The sequence below is a fragment of the Gracilinanus agilis genome, chromosome 4 (genome assembly GCF_016433145.1).
Source record: "Gracilinanus agilis isolate LMUSP501 chromosome 4, AgileGrace, whole genome shotgun sequence".
NCBI classification, from domain to species: Eukaryota; Metazoa; Chordata; class Mammalia; order Didelphimorphia; family Didelphidae; genus Gracilinanus; species Gracilinanus agilis.
The window spans coordinates 326,338,712-326,354,552 of NC_058133.1; the positions used below are offsets into that span (position 1 = coordinate 326,338,712).

Sequence of the window (15,841 nt, forward strand, 5' to 3'; positions counted from 1 at the left end):
TTATGTAAGAATTCTCAGATGAATACCAGAGAGTAGGTTATGTAATTCTAAAGATAAACAGGGCATAAACACAAATTGGTAGGTTGCCTTCTAAGAGCATATAAATCCACTCTCAGACATACAGATTAGATTAATTGTTCTATAATGATGATAAAAATATGAAAAATTTCTTTTCATGAAACTGTTCTTTGATGACTTCTTTAAACTTGTTTTTGTGAAATCTTACCCAATAAAAACCCTATAAAATCAACAAGATTTTAGAATCTAAGACCAAGGCTGGGAGAATAGGTTTCTAGAGAATGTTCTAAGTTTTTGCCCAGTCTTAAGAAGGCACAAACATCAGTGCACCATAAATCTATGCCATCTACACTAAGAAAATGAAAAGTACCACTGAAAAAGATAACAGATTAGAAAATGAATAGAAACTTGACATTTAGATGCTCTAAATAGGATAAATTCAATTTTATGAGCATTTTTGCATACACAGTAATAACTGAATGCAAAGCAAACACTCAATACAGTACTTACCCATCACTTAAGTCCCCAGGTAAGCACAAATATAGAAAAATGAAAACAGTTAACTACTCAAGTCTGTTGATTTAAATTGGTATAAGAAAACTAATATAAGGACAAAAATTCTCTGGACTAATTCACAAACTGGGGAAAAAAGGGATTTTTGACAGATATAAAATGAGCTCAAATGGAGGGAAGAAAAAGCATTTACTCTATCCAAAGGAAGGTTCTAAAACAAAACAATTACATGCTTGAACTTTTTTTAGCATAAAGATGTACACAACTTTATATATATAAAAAAGTCAAGCACTAGGTTTTCATCTCTAAATATTACTTTTTTTTGATACAATCATAATACACCATGTGGAAATATTACAAAAGTGTTAGGAAAAATATACAATCTTTTCCTCTGGACAAAAATTTGAGGTCTAGGAAAGTGGATAGAAAGAGTGGAGAAAACATATATACTACAATGGATTACTTCTCAGCTAAAATCTCTTAACCAGTGAAGGTCAATCAATTATCTGAAAGTTATTAGGCAGGTTCCACTGATTTTTCTGTTTGTGAACTAGTCTGTTTGTTTAATTGGCGGTTCTTAGAACCACTGACAAATTTTGACTGTATAATTGCTGGGTGAAAAGCACTATATAGAACACATAAAGAATAGTATGAAGCACAATCTCTGGTCTTTTGACACAAAAATAGCAACAAAACAGGGAGAAATCACTTCTGATTCAGGTAGTAACAGCTCCATATAAGTATTAGGACTGAGCTGGATTTTGGAAGGCAAAAAAGGGTGAAAAGGGGAATCCTGTGGAAAGGGAATGCTTCCTCCAAACCAAGGAAATAGCAAAATTTAAGGCCTGCTAGGTTTAAGGATGACTGCTGTGGAAGTTCAGGTTTCTCTAAGCAAGCAGTGGGAAATAAAAGTAAAGGGGAAGGGCCTTGACTTTAGGCTATAAAATTTGGACTTTATCCTAAAGCCCATTGAAAAAATTTTAGTAAGGAAATGGCATGATATAAATGTTTAGAAAGATAAATTCAGCAGTTTTGTGAAGAATAGACTGAATGGAGAAATCAGAGGACAAAGATATTAGTTAGGAATATGTTCCTATATATTCTATACTTGCTCAAGAAAACCTACAGAGGAAAAATGAATAAAAGAAAATAAACCACGAAGTAGAAAGTAGTACCAAAAATCACATTTTTAAAGTAAATTTTTAAAAATCAGTTATGATAAAGAATCATTAAGATTCAGGCCAAACCAATATGTTTGCTACTAAAACCAAAATTCCTATTACTTGAGTCAAAAAATGGCTGAATAATGGGAATAATAGAATAATAGGGGGTAAGGAGGAAGAATGTTATTTATAAATGACACTATAGTTTTATTAAAAATCACTTTTTTAAGCTACCAAAGATCCCCCCAACACATACACATACACACTTTAGAATATACAACTAAAGCATACTTGTTTCCAGTTTTCTTTCCTTCTAATGTATTTAGATGCTGTTCAAGTGTCTCCATAAGACTGCTGGGAGCCTATAATGAAAAAGTAAAAGTGAATGTCTACATTCTTTTCCCTTGGCTTGCCAAAGTTAAAAACCCTGAAACTAAACTATAACCATGTCTTGGAAATCTATAGTAGAGGTTCTAGTGAATATGTAAGATTCTCTCAGACAAAGTTCTTTTGATATTAAAACAATTAAATCCCACTGGACAGGATTCACATTATATCTAATTTGACTCTATAGTAAATAATGTTATTGTGAGGTTTGTTGTTGCCCAGTTGTTTTTAGTTGTGTCCAACTCTTCCTGATACCATTTGGGATTTTCTTGGCAAAGATATGAGAGTGGCTTGTCATTTTCTTCTCTAGCTCATTTTATAAATGAATCAACTGAGGCAAACAGAGTTAAATGACTTACCCAGAGTCACACAGCTAGGAAGTGTATGAGGACAGATTTGAACTTAGGAAAGTGAATCTTCCTAACTTCAGACTTGGTACTCTATACAGTTAGTACCACCATATTGCCCTTTGTGAGGTTCTAGCATATCAAATTCACAGAAGGCAAGAAAAATTTAATGATTATACTTGGAAAAATTTATTAGCTCATATTTAGTACATCCATATCAGTACTAAGAAGATAAGAAGAATTAGGTGAATCCAAAGCAAACTAATAAAATTATAGTAAAATCTCACTACTACACTTTTGAATGACAGTGGGAAAAATAAGAAAATAAGAATTGTGTTATAAAATGATTGCAAATCTTTTAAATGGATAATAAGCACTAAAATTTTCTATTATTGAAATGTAATCTTATTTCAACTACAAAATAATTGTTCTGTGTAATTAACAATACCAAAAGATAATTTAAAATAAAATAAAAATAAAATATTAAAATAAAAATTATTTGAGATGATATAATATTTTTGGAAAGCCTCAAAGATTACCCCTAAAATATTCTAGGCAACAGAAATATGTAGAATTTGCTGTTGTTGAAATAATAGATTTATAGAGGTATTCTAGCCAATTTATCATAAACTTTAGAAATGTTAACATTATTTTAACATTATCTTCATCATGTTAACATTCAGATCCAAAATATCAGACACTCAGAGAACACTTTTAAATGATTCATTCATAACTATAATTTAAACTATAGTTAACTAATCAGTGTTTTTAGGTATGAAAATTATTTTCTAAATGAGCTTCAAAGAAGCAACCATATTTTTTATCATGTATAATTGTCATAATAGCAGAAAAACATAGTTATGAAAATCTCACACTAAAACATATTACATCAATGCTACAATAAATTAATTTTACATCAAGAATATAAAATATATATAATTTTATAGCACTTCTTATGTGCCAGGCACTGTTAAGTGCTTTTCAAATTACCTCATTTGATCATATGTAGCTAGCAATATGAAGTTTCAAAGAATAAGTTCAATTAAATTTTAGCTTTCTTTAAGTCATCAATAGAAAAGAGAATGCTGGAAATACAACATCAACCTATTTAGGACATCTATGACCTGAAAGAACAGGTCTCTGGGCAGGGAGAGTAGGATTTACTTTGACAATTCTTCTAATTCTCAATTTTTTATAAATTTCAAATTGTACTTTTCTATTCCAAGAGCAACTTACACTACTAGATAAATAACGAACGCTAATATTTATGTTACTGTAAAGCTTTAGTTTCATGGTTTGCAAAGCATTTCACATATCTTATTTGATCTTTATAATTCTATGAAATAGGTGTTATTATTATCCCCATTTTACAGATATGGAAACTGAATCTGAAAGGTTAAATGATTTTCCCAGAATCACACAGCCAATAAAGGGAATGTGAAAAATTTTGTCAAACCTAGTCAAATGAAGAATTCATGAATTATCTGCATTATACATTTTTTGACCTGTATAATGTAAGGCAGAGACTTTTCCTCCCCTGTTTTTGTCTTGGTTATCTTCAGTGTCTTACATATAAATGCTTCATATTTAATGGGCTGAATAAAGTTTATTGAATTGAACAGTTTGATTTAACTACTTAATTTAACATTAATTATTTAAAAATAAATTTTAGGTCACTAAAAATATGAGAAACCTTTCCCCAAATTTGTGTTTCTTATAGCCACTATTTGCCCTAACAATTCTGCAATCACATTAAGACTTCAGCTATATTGTCAAGGGAATAAATAGATATTGCTTTTCAATCATCACAATATTAACTCTTTCAGCAAAAAAATGGTTTTTACTATTAAGATCAATGTTAAATTACTTTTTTCTAATTAAAAATTAAATAATAGCAATATATAAAATCTATATTTTTCTATTGAAATCAACTGAAAAGTGAGAAGAAAGCATGTGATTTGAACTTGATTAAATGACTGATTTTACTTCTTTTGCTTAAAATTACAAAATAGTCCTTTGGCGGGCATAGAAATAATTTAAAAGATTATTCTTTAAAATAGGTTCAAAATCAGAGTAAGCCATTTATCTTAATTATTTCAACTTAACTCTTCATTGCATTGAATAGGTGGAAATAAAGACAAAAGTGTTAGTAAATTAATAAATATCAGAAAATAATTTGGATCAATTAAGATGTTAAAGCATAAAATTCATTGATTCCTCTTTCATAATATTACTTAGATTTTCAAAATTTAAGAGCAAATAAAAACATGTTTTCTACTTTAAAGAAATTACATTCTAACAGAGGAGGTAATATTTACATATACGGAAAATATACATAAGACAAATGTAAGGCAATGGGGTTGGGAGAGGGTACATGCAAAGGATTTTAAGAAGCAGAGATGAACACTGCATGCATCTCTGGCATGGAGGGCAGCCAATACAAAGGCTATACATTTCTTTAATGAATTGCAAAAGTTTTCCTAGACCATAAACAAGTGTCCATAGACAATTTTCCTAGATCATAAAGTATGGCAAAAGGAACCATGTATGGCAGTATAATAGGGCTGAGAGGAAGGTTACAGCCAGGTAAAAGCCACAGAGGAGTTTGTATTTTTATCCCTGATATAACAAGTAGAAACTGGAATTTATTGAGTCACATGATCATATTTCACTTTAGAACAAGCATTCTTTAAGATGGTTTGGATCAAAGCCAAGACCTGAGGCAGTGAGGCTAAGTGAATGAATGAATGAAGTGGTATTAAGTGCTGACTACATGCCAAACATTGTACTAGGCACTAAGGATACCATAAAAATTAGGAGACTAGAGGTGAAGAAGGCCTGAACTGGTATGGTTGCCATTGGAGTAGAGAGAAAGGAAGAGATGTTCAATCTCCCTCCAGATGTGGAGGGATAAATGACAAGATTTAGCAATTAAGTGGCTATATAAGATAAAGTGAGGATTCTATAAAATTGCTTAGGCTGAAAACCTGGGTAGGAAGGTTCAGAAAAAATGTGGATTTGGGGCAAAGGATAATGAGCTCTATTTTGGAAAGGCTGAGTCTGCAATGCCTACAAGAAAACAATTTGAAATGTCCAGTAGTTAACTGCTGGTCCATGACTACAGGTCCAGAAAGAAGAGGGTCAAATTAAAAAATAACCTTTTATCAACCACATTTGGGTTGTTAGAATGTATAACTACTAGGAGAATTTCTATCTGATCATAATGTCAACATGGCTAATACAAAAGTAAATTAAGTCAACATTTTAAAAGAAATATAAAATGGATAAAAGCTCAAAAGTTAATTATTTCAATCCCTGCACACCAACAATTCAATTTGGTAACAAAGTAGAAACAAGCCCATCCTTTGCTGTAGAAAAATAGAAAGTACTTTGATATTTTTTCCTTGAACTATTTTTTCTCTAATAATGAATGGATTATGTCTTAAATCTGATAAAAAGTATACCAAAATGCTTCTGCCATTGTAAAAGGAAATAAGGAAAGAGAGTATGCAAGAATACTTGATAGTATCCTGAGTTGTTCATGGAAATATAGAGCTACCAATTCAATAGAGGTTAACTGAATGAGAATATAAATCCAAAGAACAAAAGGATAGTAGATAAAAGTAGTATTCTTTCAAGGTTAACAATTCACCATGTCAGTCTTTGAAAGTAGAATTTTATTAGTGGTTTTCAGATCAGTCAGAAGTTCTGGCGTCAGTGTCTAAGAAGTTGTTCTTAAGTGAAGATCATAAATGTAGAACATATGTATCAGAAATAAATTAATATTTTCTCAATAACCCTTTTGGTGGAAAATAGATTAAAAGCCTAAGTATGATTAAATAAACCAAATGTAAAATGAACTGACATAGATCATTAAGGTTAATTTGAAAGTTCTAACTCTTTCCTTGGTCAGCTCAAAAAAAAAAAGCAAATGCTATTAAGTGCTTAAAAGAGAAGTACTAATTTTGATATCACTATGATCTTCAGTCTTCATCTTCTCACACCTAAAACTTATATGTCTCTTTGAAAAAGTAAGAAATTTCAAATGTATGGTTTTATTTGTAAGTGGTTATAATGAAAGTTTAGTGGAGCTGGAAGACTTCAGAGAACTAGCTTGATTTCTCACGATTCCCCTATATTCTTTTGGTAAAGAAATAAAAAAGGTACCCATAGAATCACTGCCACCTCTTTTCTATTCCTGGGGTCAATAGGAACATCAATTTTTCACATCTTAGGTTTTATTTTTTTTATTTAAAAAAAAACTCTTACTGTGTATTGGCTCCAAGGTAGATGAGTGGTAAGGGCTAGGCAATGGGGGTTAAGTGACTTGCCCAGGGTCACACAACTGGGAAGTGTCTGAGGCCGGATTTGAACCTAGGACCTCCTGTCTCTGGGCCTGACTCTCACTCCACTGAGCTACCCAGCTGCCCCCTCATCTTAGGTTTTAAAAACAATTTATTTCACCTCCAAGTCAAGGGAAATTTCTACTGACCTCAACTTCCCATATCTTCAGTAGGATTTTTTTCACTGTTAGACAAAGACCAAAGGTAAAAAATTGTCACAGAAGACCATCACTTGGATCCATGTCATCTGTACCACAGATTCAGAGATAAACCAGATTCTATTATAAACTTATAAGTCAAGCTTAGAGGCTCTATTCCAATAAAAGATATAAAGCTTTCTGCCCATTTGTGGGGCATTTGTGAGCTCTGGCTGACCCAAGGATTTCAGAGTCCTGAGGATTACCTCAATATCAAAATAGTTCAGCTTCTTTGAAGTTAATCCAGTTATTATAGTGAATCCAGAATTCTAGTTCAGAGAATTCATCTATCCTCCTTGGATTCTCTAAATCAGGGTTGGATAAGGCACATGCCTAAGAATATTCACATAAATATATATTTTAGATTATAACATTAGGACCTGTAACCTTTTAAAAACTGAGATAAGAATAAATCTTAAGCTTTAAAATTCTGCAATCAGGCAATAATTGTTTATTGGATGTCCTGAAAACTTAGCAGTATGCCAAGCAACTGACTTGTGTTTTAAGTATACCTTCCCTGTATACTTGAAATTAAGTGGGGATTAGGGTTATGAAGTTGGTATTAGCTTTTTAAATCAAAAGTACACTTGGGTATGTAACTATGAAGAAGCAACAGCAAAAGAAAGCAAAATACAATTTTAATATCCTTTTGTAGCAAAAATATTTATATAAAAGTCCCCATATATATAAATACATTATGTAAATATGGGAATAAATTAGATAAACTATGCATATGTAAAGTTCTTTTATGTTCTTGGGAAAAAAAAAGGTGTTACTCAATACTTAATATTGGGATGTATCTATGATCTCATCACTTGGTATGTTCCCTCTATTGATTTTACTTTGGAAAAATTTCTTGAGTATGTTCCCTTCTCTCCTCTGACATTGGCATCACTATGGTACAGGCCCTTATTACCTCATGCCTTGATAACTGCAATAGCCTGCTGGTGGGTCTTCTGGCCTCAAGTCTCTCCCCCCCATTCCAATCTATCCTCTATTTAGCTATTAAAATGATTTTCCTAAAGTGCAAGCCCAATCATATTAATTTCCTCCTCTACTCAATACACTTCCTATTACTGCCAAGATCAAATACAAAATCCTCTGCATGGCACTCAAAACACTTCATTGCCTAACCCCCTCCTTTCCATTTTCTTAAACCTTATGCTTCCCGTTACTCCACAAAACAAGACCTTTTGTCTCTTAGCTTCAACCAGTTTCTATGGCTGTCTCTTATGCCTGGAATGCTCTCCCTCATCTCTGCCTTCAATAGGATTTTTTTCACTGTTAGACAAAGATCAAAGGTAAAAAATTGTCACAGAAGACCGTCTTCTATGGTTTCCTTTAAGTTCCAATTAAAATCCCATCTTTTACAGGAAGCTTTTCCCAAATCCTCTTAATTCTAGTGCTTTCCCTCTTTTAATTATTTACTCTTTACATCGTATATAGGTTTTTTTATTTATTTGTTGTGTTACTTATTAGACTGAACATCCTGACAGCAGAACCTTATTTGCCTCTTTTGCATCTCCAGCTCAGCACAGTGCCTGGCACATAATCAATTTAAAAAACTTTACTTATTCAAGACTGCCCCTCATGCACAATTATCCATGTCCTCTGTAAAAGTCTGCCACAGGGGTTCACCCAAAGTTGCCTTCTCTTAACTTCACCAAGCTACCAGTAGATACCTCAGCTAGTCCATTTATCATTCCTTATCACTTTTGCTGAATTACCAGTCCATCTTCCTTTCTTATCACACACTTCTCTAATGACATCTTTTCCTCCTATTGTTTGGTAGTTACATATTATAGCTTATTCACATCTCCATTGCCCTCTGATACTGAATTTAAATTCTTTGTAGTTGGTTATGTTCTGTGACTTCTAGGTAGGATATGGTATTTAAATGAAGTTGCATTTGTTTCTGGGAGAAGTTTGGGATCAATGAGTTTTGCAGTTTCCTAAAAGCTATCCATTCCACTCTTCTCTTCTCTGGTCCCGACTTACTGTTCATTTGTGTAGTCTGTTTCAGATACAAGAGCTTATTGACCAGCTCTACAGATTGTCTTTCTACTTGTTATTACAGCTTGGGTAATGGGCATTCTTCATCCACTTAGTATTTCTCATGTGGATAATCTGGCCAAATTCACAAGTGGTCAGAAACTCTTTCAGGAGGAGATTCTTCAATGTTCTGCGGCTTCGTACAGCTAGCACAATGTTATTCATAAACAGGAGCATCTGAAGGACCTTACAATTCCAAAGAATGCTTCTTGAACTTGGATTTCTGTCACAGTAGGAAATATCTTTGGCACAGATATATTTTCCTGTTTCTTACTCTACCTGATGTGTATTAGCAGAGGGTCACTAAGTAAGATTATTTCTTTTTATATTTGAAGGAACCTTGAATGAATGTGATGTAAGGATGAAGCATCACATTAAAAGATTGCCTTTAAGGTGGTACTACCTCCATCAAATAACCAAATAACCATGAAAGGTGATATGCAAATTAAAATTGGTATTAGTGCTGATATAAAATGAAACCCAAATGTGTCAGTATATCTTTTTGTAATAAACCATAAATTATCTCAATTTCCAAACACATGCATTTTTTAAAAAAGAAGCAAATTTTAGGCTCTCTCTCAATTTAAAATTGTACTACACCTAAATGAACTTTGACAAACAATTTTCCTTTTGCTTAAAGACCTCTAGATCTGTCCCTTTGATATATCAAGCACTCTATTATTAACTTATAGCCATACTTATTTAAATGACTACTAATACAGACTATTCAATATTAATAAGAGCTACTTAGTTGAAATCACGATGTTCTATGTTGGGATTTTTGTAAATGAATACAAATTGAGGAAATGCGCTAAAATTTAATTAAAGCACATTTGATAACCTCTAATAAAGTTCTATTTCAGTGCCTTCTTGCTACCTGAAGGTGACCCAAAGTTCTCAAAAATTTTGCCAACAGAACATAAGCTGTGGCAAGTCCTATCAAGCTGTAAACATTTTTCAGTATAGGTCTACTGATGGACAGTACCAGATCAGGGCTGTAGCCAGCTCAAACTGACTCAAAGAGAGGCAACTATTAAATGTTTAGGTTGAATATTTACACTTTGAAAATCAGCAAATCAGACCTCGATACATTGTTTTGTTTTAGCATGAAATATTTTATAGTAAAAATAGCTACCATCAACTGGAAATAAATATAACAATCTGCAAGATGTGAATTATTTTAGAGTGTTAGATCTAATTTTTGAAACATAAAATTTCATTTATATTTAACTAATTTAAGATTTCATTTTTTTCAAGCTGTTTTAACTTGGATTTTAAAATATTTAAGGATATTATTTAAAATAAGGCAGAATACAAAGGTGGTAGATAATAAAACATTCATTTTTATAATATAAAATATATGAATATGCTATCATGTATATCACCACATAATTGGTAATATTAAAAATATTAAATCAACTGGGACAGTTTCCATCTGTTATAATGTCTTAGTTTAAAATAGACCCTTTTCTGTCAAAATCATTACTGTAAGTTATAAAAGTCTCCATCAAATGATTTTTATAAATGCTGCTTCAGACTTCTGTTTAATTCCAGTATTATCAACAATGTTGCTAGGATTTAACCAGAAGAGATGAGAAATTTATTGATATAATATTAAAACCTTAGTAGTTCTATGTCTGATAAAAACGCCATGTTTGAGATACATCTTCTGAGATATTATTAATGAATTAAATTCTTCTATCTAAAAGAATTTTAACTCTGTACTCCAGGCACACCAATGAAGAAAAAAAATACCTCCTTCTATCTGCATCCCATTTAACTACAAGTAAAAAAAAAAACAAAACCCCCCCAAAACAAACAAAAAATGGGTAGCACCCAGGAAAATCATTTGGCTGCCAACACATATTACACCTCAGGTCATGCAGTGGTTGTGAAAAACAATATATACACTGAAATTCCTAGTGGAATAGGAAAAACAGGAAGCAGTGTGGTAGACTTGTGACAGCAATGTGTTTCCTAGCCTTGGCTTTCTTAATTATAGCCTACCTGTCAAAATGAAAGCATAGGATATAAAAGCACAAGCAATGAACAAGGATGGAAAATGTTCTAATTTTTACATGGATACCTTATGAAGAGCTATTACTTCTAATAAGACCATATTATATAAATTTTCCTACTTAAGAGTTTTGTTTGGTTCAAGTTTTGGCAACCACAACTGACATATAATTCAATAGGCAAATGTAGTGACATTCTATGGAGGAAAAAAACAAAAATATGTGGCAGGTCATCCTTAAATATCCCAACAAATACAGTTATAGGGACAGTCAAAATAAGGCAAATTTGAATCGCTTCCAAGAAAGTGGACCATACATAGCAGAAAAAGCATTTGTTGTTTAAAGGTCAGTCTCTGGTGCACCCTATCACTAAATGTGGCTTAGAAAATAAACATATAATTGACAAGCCATGATACTTCTCTTTAATAGCTTAGCTTTTAGTGGCATGCCCCAATTTGGTCTCAGAATAATGTCATCTCTATTTTCTTTTCCTCTAGGGATCACTTACCTGTGTAAGATCTGGAATATCACCTTTATCAATACCAACTTGCTGTGAATAAAAAAATAAGTATTTCAGTGGGAAGTTTTTATTCATTCCTTTCAATTCCAACAATTTAAATTAAATTACAATAAATTAAAGTACATCCATAAATAATGAAAAAAACCACAGCTTATAATTTTAAGTACTAAAGTATATAGGTCAACTTCATTTGATTTACATTCAATTTTTTAGAATAAGATACAAAAAATGATTTTATTTCTATATTTGGGTATACAGTCACCTTGCTATATTGTAGTTCACTTAACACAGCTTCACTATATTGTGTGCTAAAATAAATAAATAAATAAACAAACAAACAAATATATATATATATGCATATATATATATTTAACTCTGTAATACAAAGTTGTACTTATTGTGGCAAACTATTGGCTGATGGAATGAAAGGTGACCAACCACAGTGTTGTGTTCTGTATCCCAGGCACTGATTGGCTTAGTGACTGTAGGTTAAAAAGTGTGGAAAAGGTTTATAGAAGAGTGGGAAGGGTTTATAAAGTCTTAAAATATATATAAATAATAAAAAAAATATAATGCTGCTACTTCGCAGATTTTCAGCTATGGGGGTCTCTGGTAATTCCTGCGATAGGTGAGGGAATCACTGTACATCATTGACACCTTTTACTGGAACCCAAGCAAAATGTTACAGAATTCTGTTAACAAACTTCTAAGACTTTCTGACCAGTCAGTCACTAATAATCATTACATCTACTAGTAGCATAACAAAAATAATAATAAAACTGACGTTTAAATGGTAGTCTTTAAGGTTTGCTGAAGGATTTACAAACATTTTATATGAGGCTTAACAGCAGTCCTATGAGACATGTACTATTATTTCCTGCATTTATAGATGATGAAACTGAGGCTCGGAGATGAGCATAGTTTGTTCTGAACTTGAAGTCAAGAAGAGCTGGGATCAAAACTCACCTTGGGTTAGCTGTATGACCCTGGGTAAATCACTTAACTCTCTGGATTTCAGTTTCCTCATCTATAAAATGAGGGGGCTGAACAAGATAGTCTCTAAGTTCCCTTCTAACTCTAACTCTAGGTGTACGGTCTTGTGCTCTATCATCCTAAGTCAAGTGATTTGTCCAGGATTACAAAGCAAATAAATACCAGAGGCAGAACTCAGAACCCACTCGGTCTTCCTGACCATATGGTCAATATTATATCCACTAGGTTATTAGGACATATGGCACTTATTTTGACTGACTTAATGGGTATAGGCGGAATTCATAGTGAAGAAATTTCTTCTTCCAATGAAGATCAGCAGCCCCAACTATTGACAAGTTAAGTGACTTGTCCAGGCTCATAGAGCCACAGAAGCAGATTTGAACCAAAAGCTTACTTCAGGGCTGGATCTTTAGCCACGAACACAATGGCTGCCTCATAATCTGAGCACTGTTTACATAAATTATAATTATGACTAGTTAATTCTCTAGTGGGGATATTTTAATTTTGTTTTTAATGGTATTGGCATTTGACAAATGATATTGCTAAAGACCTAGAAAGTTTCTTTACTCAAGAAAGTTTCTCTAAGTGTCTGTACCAGCTGAATTTGCCCATAAAGAAAAAGGGCATCAGCTGCACTACTGAGTGGCTCTGTGTCTTTGGAGAAGTCACTTAGTTTCTCTGAACCTGTTTTCCCATCTATCAATATAGGTATTGCTTAAAGCATTTCACAGATTTGTCCTATGGATAAAAACAGATAAGAAATGTGAAGTACTTTCCAACTATTGTGTTATACAAATATGAGCTATCATAACATTATAGAGTTTTGATTGTTTAAGCAGTCACATTGACTGTGTAAGATGACTTGAAATGGAATTATAAATTATGGTATTTCCTTGAAAATACATCTGTTAATTTAATATTTTACTGGAATATATTGTTATATTTTTGAAGTGACCTAAGCAACCTCTTGATAGGTCAGTAAATGAATGTAATTACGGAACAATTCATGTTTTAAAAGGGATAGTCTTTAAAAATTATTTTTAAATATTGGGACTGTCTCACATTAGCTAAAGTTACTAGCTTAATTTACAGAAGAATTGCTTAAGCTAAATATCTACCTCCCTACACTTCCCAACCTCCTAAAAGTCTAGAATCTCTCCCAGAAAATTGTATGTTAAATTTACTAAGCTTCAAATCAATCTGGCATGGAAAAGAGTCATAGAATTCACTTAGCCCAACCTCTCCCTAAATCATGAATCCTGCCCATAAGACTCATGAAAAATAGCCATATAGTTAATATAGTAATCCAGTAATCAGAAACTCACTACTTTATGAGAATGATCAATTCTATTTTTAAAGGACTGTAGCTGTTGAGACTTTTTTCCTCATAATAAGCTAAAATCATTATAATTTCCTTTCATTGCCTTTTGCAATGCCTGTGTTAAAATAGAGCAGCACTATCATATCTCCTTTTTTTAGATGCTATCTCTCCATGAATATACTCTAAAATTGCATTACATTTTGGCTGCCATATTGCTTTGCTGAATCACACTGAGCTTTTAGTTTACTAAGACTCCTAAATATCTATCTAACTAAATCTAAGAAGCAGGCTGTGCATTTATCAAGTCTAATCTTTTCAGACCACTATTAAACCTGTTGGGACCATTTTAAATTCCAGTTCTCCCATCCAAGTTTTAATTATGTCTGTCAACTTTAAGCTGAGTTACTGATAAAATGTTATCATTAACAATTAACAATAGATAGCAAGTCTTTTATTTCCTATCACTTATTAAAGAACTTTTTCATAAATAACAACTAAAATGATATTCTCTAAGTTAAGTTAAAAATCTATATACTTCTAAAACATTGCCTTGTTATCATTTGTACATGCATACATGCATACATGTTAAGTCAAAAAAATGGCTTTTAGGATGATCTGAGTTACATTTATATAATGAGTGTTCTGGTATTACATGTGCAATGAGGTCTCAAATATTAATATAAACTAGCCTAAATATTTTATAAAGAAATGAAAAATCATCTACACAAATAATAATAATAAAATCACCATATAATCATGCAAGCAAAGTTAAACTATTATTTAGAAACTATAAAAGAAAAACTCAAAGGATAATAGATATGAATTTTTAAAATGTTAGAAAACCTTCTACTTTTTAAAAAGTCTTTCATTCCATTCCACTATTATGCTTAAGTAAATAGCAACGTGATGAATGTCCCACTTTGTAAAAAGGTGATTTCCCTATAGTGTCATCACTTAGAAGATTGATACACCACCTCATACAAGGAAGTACATGTAAACAACATTGGAAGTATTAAAAGTTAGCTGGTCATAGAGAGAATAAACTGCTTCTCAAAGAGATGAGGTTCTCATTACTGTAAGTATTCAGAATGGACATCTAGGTCAACTGTCAAAAATGCTACACAGAAGCAATGGCTTCAGCTTTGGGTGAGAAGTTGGTCTTGATTATTTATTTCCTTACAATTCTTATATTCTATGGTTCTATTATTTTGGGGGGCTTGTTTTTAAGTTCTGCTACATATTCTGTCTCCTCATATACGTTGCACTTTTACTGTACTCATAATAAAATTTAACATTACTTACCTCTGCAACCTTAAGAAATTCTGAGACTCGTGTCATTCTAGTTAGAAATCGTTTGTAAATTTCTAGGGCATCTTTGCATTGCCCCTTCTTCATTTCAAAAAATTTTTCTAGGAATAATAGATAAAATAATTAGCAATTTGGAAAACAAAAGTACTAGATTTAACTATACTCTAAGGTTGTGCGAAATTGAGCCCAATGCTAATAAAAGACTGAAATCTATTTAGGTATTATTCTTATTGGGTTATGCCAGACTTTTAATTCTTCTTTGTCACCTGCCCTCACTTAACCAAATTCAGTAAATTCTAATTATGAAAACAAGGACCAACATTAAGAAAACTCTTGAGATAATAATTTATTAAAATTTAAAATCATATGAAGAGATGTAGAAAAAACTTTTGAGAAGATAAATCATTTATGTTAAAAATTCTAAAAAACACTTGGTTCTTAAAAATGAGCCAAAGAATCTTTCTTCAATATAATAAAAAACATTTCTCGAAAACCAAGAGTTAATCATTGCTTGCAATGAAGAAATGTAGGAAACAGATAGTTCTTTCTCCTCACTAATGCTGGAACAGAGTATAAGAAATGGTATTGATAATGTGACATGAAAAAGAAAATATGATAATATGAATAGGCAGCATAGAAGCCAAAATTATCTCTATCTAAAGAT

General features: G+C 32.0%; 1 protein-coding gene across 29 annotated transcripts in view; it reads right to left on the minus strand.

The window, feature by feature from the left end:
• SNAP91 (synaptosome associated protein 91) overlaps positions 1 to 15,841 on the minus strand; it is a 145,465-nt gene that overhangs the window by 60,879 nt on the left and 68,745 nt on the right. For 16 of the 29 annotated variants that reach the window (XM_044674074.1, XM_044674075.1, XM_044674064.1 and 13 more), the window contains exons 7-9: positions 15,172 to 15,278; positions 11,544 to 11,585; positions 1,986 to 2,056 (exon numbers count right to left, since the gene is read on the minus strand). In XM_044674074.1, the coding sequence (XP_044530009.1) occupies positions 1,986 to 2,056; positions 11,544 to 11,585; positions 15,172 to 15,278 (220 nt within the window). Of the gene's footprint in view, positions 1 to 528; positions 535 to 1,985; positions 2,057 to 11,543; positions 11,586 to 15,171; positions 15,279 to 15,841 lie in introns of all 29 variants that reach the window. The other 13 variants (XM_044674077.1, XM_044674076.1, XM_044674073.1 and 10 more) reach the window with 2 other exon arrangements.